This window comes from Octodon degus, unplaced genomic scaffold (genome assembly GCF_000260255.1).
Source record: "Octodon degus isolate 3935 unplaced genomic scaffold, OctDeg1.0 scaffold00030, whole genome shotgun sequence".
In the NCBI taxonomy this organism is placed as follows: domain Eukaryota; kingdom Metazoa; phylum Chordata; class Mammalia; order Rodentia; family Octodontidae; genus Octodon; species Octodon degus.
In genome coordinates, this window is record NW_004524606.1 from 14,211,749 (window position 1) to 14,223,614 (window position 11,866).

The 11,866-nt window shown below is 39.9% G+C and overlaps 1 protein-coding gene across 2 annotated transcripts in view; it reads left to right on the forward strand.

The window, feature by feature from the left end:
- Chl1 (cell adhesion molecule L1 like) overlaps positions 1-11,866 on the forward strand; it is a 230,541-nt gene that overhangs the window by 194,801 nt on the left and 23,874 nt on the right. For both annotated transcript variants that reach the window (XM_004629520.2, XM_004629522.2), the window contains exons 13-17: positions 621-787; positions 2,531-2,696; positions 6,535-6,659; positions 10,494-10,595; positions 10,783-10,980. In XM_004629520.2, coding sequence (XP_004629577.1) covers positions 621-787; positions 2,531-2,696; positions 6,535-6,659; positions 10,494-10,595; positions 10,783-10,980 — 758 coding nt within the window. The remainder of the gene's footprint in view (positions 1-620; positions 788-2,530; positions 2,697-6,534; positions 6,660-10,493; positions 10,596-10,782; positions 10,981-11,866) is intronic.

The window sequence follows — 11,866 nt, forward strand, 5'->3', positions numbered from 1 at the left end:
GAAGAAGAAGAAGAAGAAGAAGAAGAAGAAGAAGAAGAAGAAGAAGAAGAAGAAGAAGAAGAAGAAGAAAGAAGAAGTCCCCTAATCAACTTATGGCAAGGAAAAATGCTAGGAAAATAGACGAGCATAACAGAAAATGACTTTGGGGCTGATGGAATAAATGTAATCCATATCCACAGAAGAAGTACAACTTCCTCCTGGTTTATAATATTTCTGAAGGACCAATGTTCTTCTGGGGCAGCAGGAGGCCTGGGAGTTTTATGATCTTTTTCAGTTGCTAGCTTTTTCCATTTAGCATTCTGGAGCAATCATGAACTAAAAGTGCACCATCAGTAAGGCAGAAAAATACATTAATCTCAGAGGGCAGATGCACTGTGGTGCAGATAGCTATGAACAAGACACCTGAAGTGTAGAGCAGAGACTGGATTTCTTTGATCTGCAATCTCTACAGGTAAGATACACATCTATAACCAATCCTGAGGAACTGCCAGTAGAACATTTCAAAAGATTTGCTAAGCTCCTGAAGAAGGGATAAGTCTGAATGATATCTGCGATGAATAACACAAAAAGTTTCCAAACCAGCCCCACTCCAAATTGATTTCTGCTTTGCTTCCCCTTAGGCAGAGAATGGAGGAAGTGCAACCCCTGGAAGGCAGTCGGTACCATGTCCACGAAAATGGTACATTACAGATCTTTGAAGCCACCGAAGAAGATGCAGGCTCATACTCTTGTTGGGTAGAGAATGCTATGGGGAAAACTGCAGTCATTGCCAATTTGGATATTAGAAGTACTTATTTCATTTTTTTATTTTGCATGGGTTCAATCTACCTTCCTCTCCCCAAGTGAAACAGTCTGATTTAAGTTTGAGCTCCTGCTAAGATTTTTTAGATCCTTTCTGAAAAGTCATAGGGGGGCTGGTGAGATGGCTCAGTGGTCTAAAGCACCTACTTAGAACAAGCTTAGCAAACACAGAGACCGCGGTTCAATCCCCCAGCACCACATGCCAGCCAAACCCGACCCCTGGTGGGCTGAGCTGGCCACACACACACACACAAATAAATTTTTTTAAAAAAAGAAAAGTCATAGGGTGCATTTCTCCTAAAAGACTATTAGAGGCATTTCAGAGTATGATAGGTCCATGACTTTAACTAATCCTAAGAGGGAGCTAGGTGTTGGGTATCCAGCAACATTTAAAAGTTTCCCATTCCACTTACTAAATAGTGTTTATTAGTATGAAATGGATTTATTTGAAATTAAAAATTACCAGTAGAATGTTTAGTAATACATACACTTAGTTCAATGTAGCAGTGTCTTCAAACTTTATGCCTGAGATAATAAGCAAACAATTTACTCACCCTTTCAGTTTTAATTACTTCCTTGAGAGAATATTTATTTATTTATTTATTTATTTATTTATTTATTTATTTATGCAAGGGATGGATCACAGGAGCTTGCACTTTCCAGGCAGGAGCTTATGTTGCTGACTATCTTCCTGGCTGGAGAGAATTTTAGAAAAAGTGTATTAGATACAGTTTTGGAACTGGAGGTCAGCTCTTATGCTTTGCATCTGAAAACCTCCCCATGTCTCAGATAACAGAAAGAAATATACTGGCTTTTAATACGTTATTCAAAGCTAAGCATGGTGGTACACCCTGAGATCTCATGCCCAACCGGCCCAGCTTGCCAATGTGGAGATGGAGCAAGATCCAGTCTCAAAATTTAAAGTTAAAAGACCAGGGGTATAGCTCAGTGACAAGGTATTGGCTTCAAACCCTACTTCCACTAAAATGTGTCATTAAACAGTAACCTAAAGAGTAAGGACGCTATTTTGAAAAGATCATATTGAGGCTGTATCTTTGAAGTTACTACCCTTAATACCAAAGTTTTGAGCCTCATATTCTTGATACTACTAATTTCTCTTTATGAGCTATAAGTGTCATTCACTATAGCTCATTCAACAAGAAATTCAGTTATGCATTGAGTATCTACTGCATATACGCTTCTTTATAGTGTGCAGGATCTGCTTGCTGTGTCACAGAACAGACACTTCCTCTCCTGTCATGGAGTGGACTTACTAATTCCTGCCTTCATGCTGATGGGCCATTTTGCCTGTGTTTCAGCATTTAACCTCAGGTTTTGAATTAATAATAAACATACTAACAGAGAATCAAGTAAATTTTTCTTTTTCATTGCAATACTTTAGTTACATACTCAGAAACACTAAAAGAAGAAAGTATAGTATTTTCAAATGTGTACATTTTCTCACATTTTGGTTATGCTATCTGCCCAAGAATTTCTAAGGAGAATTACCAAGCTATTGCTTAACACTTGTATGCAAATTTTATCAGATTCCCAGTTTTCCATAGAAAGGGAATTCTAATGATGAATGATGTTAGGAAATTACACTGGAACAAGTTTTGAATGAAGACAAGTATAATGTTAATAATCTTGGTTGTCTGAATTCTAGGCACTTGGGAACAAGGTAAGCTGTGCTCTATACCCCTAACTAATGTCTTTGGTTAAAAAACAGATGCTACAAAACTTAGAGTTTCTCCTAAGAATCCCCGGGTCCCCAGATCACACATGCTTGAGTTATATTGTGAGAGCGAATGTGACTTACATTTGAAGCAGAGCTTAAAGCTGTCCTGGAGTAAAGATGGAGAAGCCTTTGAAACTAATGGTACAGAAGATGGCAGGTGAGCAGAGTATCATGTAGATTGTAATCTGAGGTTGAGTGTAAAGCTTCAAGTAGAAACAGTTGGTGCTGAAAGTGTTCACACAAGATCAAACAGAAAAACTGATCATTACATTTCAGTTATTCCATTGTATTTTAAAAGGTCATGTAGCACTTACTTCACTCTTCTGTCATGTTTGTCTTCTTGCTTTTGTTACGGAATTCTCATACCACATTTTCATCCTTCTAGTGCATGGAGCAAAAGCCATTCCAGGTTAACTGAGACAGATATATCACATGGGCTTAAGTGTTGCAAAATCTGGGAAAGACTGAAGGAGTTTGGCCTAAGCGGTACACCTTAAAAATCTGTTGGGTTCTGAATCACGTGACACTTCAGTTGTATCTGGAATCTTTCTTTCTAGAAAGTGTTGAGACATATCACCATTTTTCATAGCTAGGGGGTTCTCATTCCAACTCCCCTCCCTGAGAGCCCCAAATCCATGGATGCACAAGTCCCTTATGCAAAATAGGTTGTATTTATCTGTTACTATGCATGTCCTCCTGTATACTTCAAATCATCTCTATGTTGCTAGTCATATTTAGTGTGTTAATGCTATGATATTTTCATTATGCAAGATTGGGCATAGTGGCACACAGCCCATAATCCCAGCTCTTGGGAGGCTGCAAACAGGCAGATCACTATGAATCTGATCCTGAACACCCTGTAGACACTTCCCTAAAATAACAAAAAGAAAAAAACCCCTCATTATGCAGTGTTGTATGGGGCATACTCACAAGGGAAATGTCTGTGCATATTCAATATAGACTCAGTTTTTCAGACTATTTTCCAACCTGGTTGAATCCAGGAATGCAAAGCCAGTGGAGTTAGAGGACCACGTTGATGTTTTTGAGTTTTCTAACATCTATATGAAGAACATAGGCAAAAGACAGAAGATAAACAAAAAAGGTGAATCGATTCAAAAATAGTGCTAGACAACATCAAGTACATCAAAGAGAGAAAAGAATCAAAGCAATCAATATGCCTGCTCTGTCTTGGAAAACCTCTGGAGGTCAGCTTTGCCTCATTACGTTGCTTTATTACTAAACAAGGCTTAAAATTTGAACACAGTGGAATGAAATCTCCTTTCATGCCAGGCTTTGCTACTCAGAACTCTGAAATGTATCTGAAAGTGCCTCGGCAGGATGTGCAGTCGTTAGGTGAAATCACAGCAGAGTGCTGATTAAAAGCCTGGAGCCGTACCCTGTGGCCCGAGTTCAAATCCCAGCTCCCTTGGTGTTCATGCCTGTGCTTTCCAGCTGCTTAATGTAGCTGTGCCCCTATTTTACAGCCCATTTTGATGCAAAACATTAAAAGTTGACTTCATTAGTAGGGTGTTGTACCTTAATATACTAAGCACTTAGAAAATACTATATACACACTCAGTTTTCATTGCGATTATTTTCACTACCATTTTCGGTCTGCTTTTCTCACTTTTCTGACTTGCTCAGCCTCTGTTGCTTTTGGTATTCACAGGTACAGTTGTGTGCACCATTGTTAGCCAGAAGCATTTGTGTCAGCCTTGATATTAATGTATGCCCTCCTGTGCTTTCTATATGTGTAAAGGTTTGTGCAAAGACAGTTACGTATTACAACTCCATTCAAGCAAGAGGAGTTAGTTGTGTTCACCTTCATTTTCATGCCAGAGCCTTGGTCCTCAGATCATGCTCACACTAGTTCTCAGTTGCTCTGCCAACTGTTGAGGTTTACCTCAATCTCTTTCTGGCACTATTACCCATATACCCAACGCCTTCCATATCTGACCTCGGGGTCATTGCTGGGAAAAGAACCGGAGGCCTGGCGCTTGCTGCCGTCCTCACATGTGCATTTAGGCTCTGACCCCGCAGCTCCAGCCAGGTTCGCAGTCTCTCCAGGACGCTGCTGTTGCCTCTCAAGCGCAATGCTGGCCATCTGAACGGACTGAGCCAGTCACTCGGGTGTTCTTCCACCTGCCCTCAAAAACCATGAGGGTGAGGGACAGTGACCTTAGCTCAGGTAAGTCCTCAGGCATGAAGAGGGAAGGCTCCGACTGCAGATGTCTGGTTTTGCCTGCTGCCAGGAATAGCTCTGGACTTGTGCTCACAGATGTCTGCCACATTTCTGGAAGGCCTGCAGAATGATGCTTCCCATCTGCTGAGGCTCCATCTCCTTATTCCTAGGGAGGGAACCAGAAGCTTTTGCTGAGTAAGAGATTAAATTTCACATCAAAGGTACATGGAAAATATTGAGAATTGAGAATTCTTCCCCTTTTTCCTGTTGCCTTTCATGCATAGGGTTACGGTAGGTTCTGGGGATTCCCTCTCTGACTGTTAAGTCCACAGTGTGCCCCACAGGCCATCAATACTTCCCGTGTGTGCCTTTCCTCCTTCAGCCTCACAGCAGCCCTGTCAGGTTGGTTGGAATGATCCAGGGAACATGTGGATATCTAAATAGATGAATATAGGTCGTGTTCTTGTTCTGAAAACTGAAATGGAGGGCCGGGAAATAGCGCAGGGGCTTACGCACCTGCCTGGCAAGTGGCAAGAGCAAGGTCCTGAGTTCAATCCCTGGTACAAAAAACACAAATGAACAAACAAATATGGACATGGAGAGCATGGATGTGAAGTAATTCTTAAATTTATAATGTGTTTAATAAGGGCAGTGGAGATCATTCATGACCATAGGTGGTCCCAGCTCTGCAGGAGGCATGCAGAGGGCTGGGAGGGACCCGCGCGCAATGCAGCGGTGTCTAGGAGGGAAGGGGAGGATGAGGTTTGTGTCAGACGGTGTGAGGACTCCGTCCTTGACACCATAGAAGAGATGACTTTCTACCTTCAGAAACACTAGCCAACAAAAGGAGAGAGAATGGGAAGGGCGACAGAAGAATAAAAGATTACAAGGTAATAATAAGGAGATCGTACCTAACAAGTCATGAACTAAGAGGACGTTTGATTTCACTATACTTTGAGGCGATCGTCTGTAATTTGAACTTCTGAGAGGAATTTTACATTAAAAATTTATTTATGAGATACCATTCCTCCCTTCCTACAAGAATCACACTCTACGTTATTCCAAGTAAATAACCACTGATGTGAAAATATTTCAAATTTAATGGAATTTTAGTTTTAAAATTTTATGATCAGCTATATTAAGAATATACAGTTTAGTGTAAAAAGTGTAATTTATAAAGAAGTAATTTTCGTGTAGTAAACGGTTCCGACTTGGCAAAAATTAAGTGATACAAAACTAGTTGAAATGATTTGCTAAAAGAGGTGTTATACTGCCACCTGCTGTTGAAATGAACCCCGTAGACTGTGACCACTTAATATCTCTTCTATTTAGAGGTGGAGGGAAAAGGAAACCTGTGGCCAAAATAGATTGTCAGGTTTCGTGCAGACATTTTGATTTAGTGGAGCTAGGGGGAGATTAAGGGATCTGCTCTTGTAAGAAGCCTTACAAGTGAGCCTACGTAGGCTTTACCATTCACAATTTAAAATTATTCTAGTATGTCTTAATTGTTGTACAGTGTACTTAGACCCGACAGGCAACCCAGAGTTCCATTTTCGCCTCTGTATCCTTGTTTGATTATAGTTTTGAAGGTGTGGTCCCTTTTGTAGCTATGTAGACATCGGTATATGCTTGAATAATGCCTTTCCTCTGATTCTGATCTGCAACATTCCTCAGCAAAACTTGTATTAAGTGCAGTTTTGGTGGGACTCTTCTTTGCACATTTTTCCATAAGAAATATACATGCTTGAAAGGATTGTGTTTCTGATATTTTTATCCTTTTCACATTCTTTGTTTTTTTCTCTTTTTCTGATAGGATAGTTATCGATGGAGCTAATCTGACCATTTCTAATGTGACTTTAGAGGATCAAGGTATTTACTCCTGTTTGGCTCAGACTGCTCTGGACAGCATGGCTGAGATAACTGAAGTAACTGTTCTTGGTAAGTTTTTCTTTTTTTAACTAATTTAATTGGTACACTTTTGATGTGTGGAATTATTACATTCAGCATAGGACATTAGTGCTTGTACATAATGTAGCTTCGTTCCTAATTCAAGAAAAATCTCTGTTCATGCCTTCCTCATTGCTGATGAAATTCTGTCGCTCACTGTGATAAAGTCAACCGTTATTTGGGCTCTTACATATTCACTGGTAGTTTGAATCTCTTGTTTAAGAATAGACCCCACTTGCAAGTGCTTTCTTATCTTCTCATATAAAAGAAGTCAATTAATGCTTAGTTCTTTTCCCTACGTGGGTAAGTTTGCCAATAGCAGTAGGAGGTAAGTGATGCTATCAGCAAAGAAAAAAAAAAAATGAAGCATGGCTGAGCTTCTAGGGCTGCTGAGCTGGCCTTTCTTGAGAAATGGGGATGAGGAGAGGAACTGGGGAGAGTGCATTGCCTGAGGAGTCCAGCAGTGGATAGACAGTGGTCACATGATCCTACAGACTCAGCTTCAAGAAGTGCAAGACAGGTAGGGAGGGGCTTCAGGCATTCTGCAAGGGAAAGCCTTTGTTTCATTTGTTTGTTTTGTGTATAATGCTAATTAGAAAACTGCCTATTTCACCAGAGTAGTCAGTGCAATTACCCCTGAAATCACTACCATTAACAGCTTTGCACCATCTGCTGGATGTTTTCCAATTTCCTTTCGAGATTCAGTGCACCAGCTCTTTGAGCTGGAAAGGCATCGGGTAAGACACATCAGCAAGCCACTTGTCCTCTGGCTTTCATTTGCTGGAGTCCATGGGAAGCCTTGGGAGTAGAGAAGGCTGGGGATGTTCATGCCCTTCCCTTCATCTTCTCTTTCCTTCCTTTCCTCCTTCCCTCTTCCCATTTTTCCTCCCTTCCAGACTATGTCCAAATTGCTGAAATCACAGCTCCTCCATATTATATTCTGGAAATTCCTCCCCCATTTCAAGTATTTCAAGGGCTCCCTGTAGCCAACCCCATAGTTTTAGCCAGTCCTTATTAAAAACTATTGCATTACCATGGCATGCATGAGCTTTCTTCTGGGTCTCTGACAGCTGTGGACAGACACCATGACAGCTTCCATTTGTTCTGGTTCAGAAGGGATCCCTTTGTTTTCCTTTTACTTTGCTGATATTTCTTGAAAGCATTTGCTTTTGGCTACTCTTTTTTGATATATCTGAGTTACACTTGCAATGGGTAGGACTCTGTATCTTTAGTTCCCTTATTGCTAGAGTCCATAGGTGACTACTAAGGGATATGCAGACTGGCAGGGGACAGTTGACTCTCTTGAAGTTAGGTGGTGAAACTGTGTCAATAAATTGTTGTACTGAGAAATGAACTCAGGACCCTGAACTTAACAGGCAGGGGCTTGTGCCACTGAGCTATAGCCCCAGCCCTGTGTCAGTAACCTGAATCCACTCAAGTAAAGCCTGGCAATCAGGTTGGTTTCCACTAGAAAAAGAAAACGAAACATGAGCCTGGGATACTAAAATAACATCTTTAGGTCTGATGTGTGCAAGGCTCTTCAGGACTGCACAAGCAGAAAGATTTAATACATTGGTGATTATTCCAACAGCAATTCACCAGATAAAATAGTTGTACACTAAGTAAACTGAAACTTACTTCAGGCGCCACAAGGAGAGAATACATACGGGATCCACAGACTTGCTACCAAGTATTTCAAACAGCAGCAGCAACAAGGATATCGGGTACACACCTTCTCACGTTCCTTGCAAAACTTAAATTGCATTCATATGATTAACCCATCATTTTCTACAATCACTACACTTTGATACTATTAAACAATGGTTGTGATCATTATATATGATCACATGTTATATGGTCATATATTATATGTATATAACCATGTGTAATCGGACACACATGTTAGAATAGTAGTTCTTTTTTTTTACTCTGGGGACTGAATTCAGCACCTCTGACTGAGCTATCTCCCCCCCATAACTTTTTAAATTTAAATTTTGAGACAAGTTGTTTCTGAGTTACTCTGCATGCAATCCACAATACTGCTCATGAACTTGAGATCCTTGACTCAGCCTCCCAGTTATTGTGATTGCAGGCATGTGCCACACATTCAGAAGATAAATATTTGAAAAAGACTGTTGTACTATAATTTTTTTTTTAAGCACAGGGTCAACCTACTTCATTTGGAAAATACTTCCATAAGCCTTAACACAGGAAGGAGGAATTTTCAGTGGCAAGCTTTTCACTTCTGGCTTCATATGATTCACAAAGGATTGGGTTTTAATTTCAGAATATGCTGGCTTAGTTTCTTCTATAAATTTCAGAACTTTGTGAACTTTTAATAAACGATGAAAATAAATCATTAAGTTTTCTGAGCTCAGAGATTTAAAACCGTTTTAAAGAAATGCCTTCTGGGCCTGGGCTGGCCAAGTAGCTCAGTGGATTAAATGGCCTACAAGCAGCACAGGGGCTGGGGGTTTGATCCCCGGGCCTGCCCTATCAGCCCCACCCTTGGGGCATTGAGAGGCCAATTTAGACCGGTCGTGGTGGTGCGCTCTTGTAATCCCAGCTCTTGGGAGGCTATAAACAGGCAGAACACTACAAAACCGACCTAGTAGTGAGACCCTGAACACCCTGTAGACCCTTCCCTAAAAAATACAAAAAAAAAGGAAGGAATACCTTCTTTTGGTGGCCTTAAAGTGTAGACACAGTCATAAACCACATGTTAAACACAAGCATATTCTAGTCTTAAGAGGAAATTACATCTTTCATCAGTGTGAATCTTCAGCAGTGGACAAATATTCAACAAACGCAGTAGATGTTTCTTGCCCTTGGGAAAGAAAAGAGCCAATGGAAAGGCCATGTCTGACATCACCTTTATTGTCTCCTTTGAGCAAAGTAACTATCCCCACATGCATGAGAGAAATAATAGCAAATTTTGGAAGTAATGATCATTCAAGATAATGTTTTATTTTACTCTTTCTTTAATTTTAGAAGCACTGAAAATTTCCATGTACTCTAATGCTAAAGTGTTTGGCATCTCTTACTCCATTTGCTACTTTCTGTCACAACAATGAACAGTGCCAGAACTCCCGCCTGCTGCATAAACTGTCTTCCTACTTGCTTTCTGACTCCAGGCCCAGCAGCATGAAAGCTGTTATTATATATTAAGAATTAGAATGAAATTCCAAAGTACTTGCAGAAAAAAAGGCAAAGTCATGTTTGCTATCTTAGGTTCTATGACCACAGGATCTAACATTTATTGCTTGTGTATAACTGCATTCACAGAGAAAGTGACACTATATTTTTCAATTACTTATTCACAAAGTATTTATGTACAAAGTACCATGGGCAATGCCTAGTCTTGAAGATTTTTTAATCTTAAAAAGAATAATCATGTATGTGAGGATTAGGAGCTGAAGGCAATTAAAGGATCCACTTGGAACACATTTCTAAAACTTGACTTTGCATAATTATCAACAGGAAACATGTTTACAAATGGAGACTTTTAGGCTGAGTTCAGTAGGTAACCCAGACAGGGTGCAGACATGTCTTCCTAAAAATTATTCTTAACATAGTTCTGATCCCCAGAAGACAGTCACAGGTAGCCGTTGGAAACTGTTACCAGAGACAAAGGAAGCAAAATAGCCAACTGTGCAAAGGATCTGAAGGCTGCTGCATTCAAAGTTAGAGCTAAAGACCAGTGAGATGTGAAGAAATCACAGTAGAGACTTCTGACCAGAGAGGATGGGCAGTGTGCCTGAGAGAAGGCCTCAGAGAAATTAAGGCAGTGATCCACATTTTTCTCCCCTTTGTTTTTATTATTAGATGTTCCAGATCCACCAGAAAACCTTCACTTGTCTGAAAGACAGAACAGGAGTGTCCGGCTGTCCTGGAGAGCTGGAGATGACCACAATAGCAACATTAGTGGTAGGAAGTCTTAGAATCTCACTGTTTAATTTACCCAACAATTAAATTTGGTGTGAGAGCTATTTTTAACCATTGTGTAGATTTGTTCTTAAAATACCCTTGTAAACGTTCAATATTGTGTATGAAACCGAGTATAAATAAGCATTCTCTTTATGTTCTAATGCTTTGTCTGTGGTTTCTCTGCCAGAATATATTGTGGAATTTGAGGGAAACAGAGAAGAACCTGGAAGATGGGAAGAGCTGACAAGGGTCCAAGGACAGGAAACAACAGTCTTGTTAGGGTTGGCTCCATATGTGAGGTACCAGTTCCGGGTCACAGCTGTGAATGAGGTGGGGCAGAGCCACCCTAGCCAGCCCTCGGACCACCATGAAACACCACCGGCAGGTACACAGCCTCCCACACCAGGCCTCTGGGAAACTCTCTTACTTTGAACATTTTTTAAAACCCATCACTTAGCTTTGGATTTTAGATTTCTCTAGTATGAGCAATTCTGTGAGCAACAAATAAGGAGCACACTAGGCTCACAGTGTTAATTGCCCATTTGACAAGAAGCAGAAAATTTGAGGAGAAAGGTGACATAAGAGAAACCATTGCTATGCACACTTTCCAACCACTAGACATGATGTTTAAACCAAACATCAAGAAAGTAAATTCTGCGATGATGTTCAAAATACAGGGAAAGTCAATGATTCAATTTTGTGAATACATTTTTTTTAATTTATTAGTGATGCCTAGTTAAATTTTCAATGTGTATAACATGATTTAAATTATTATGTATTTAGTATTTTTCTGTCTTCCTATCTACCTAAATTGCCTGCTTTTTAAAATCTCAAGTACTATAGTGCTAGAATAATTGATGTTTGGGAACTCACTGGAGGCACCCACATGGTCATGGTGTGGCGTTTGCAGTTTCCTGAGTGAAGGATAGGATATAAAGTACTTTACAGGATAAGAAAAAAATGAGTCAAAATAAACTGATTTAAACACTTGCATGATTTTCAACATACATCAAAGAACACTAAACTCCCTGCTTAGCTCTTACTAATAAAATGACTCAGTTTGAATGGATTTCATGACTGTATGCTGCTTTCGATTTGGTAGTCCTACAACTTCACAGTAGCTGTTAATTCATGAGGTTCAATTTTATTTTCCATCATATCATAGTATGTATTTATATCAACATAATTCTAATAGAATAAGCATAGCTTTAAAATGAAAATACACTTTTAAAAATCAGGTTTAGAAATTTAGGTAGCAGGATATATATATA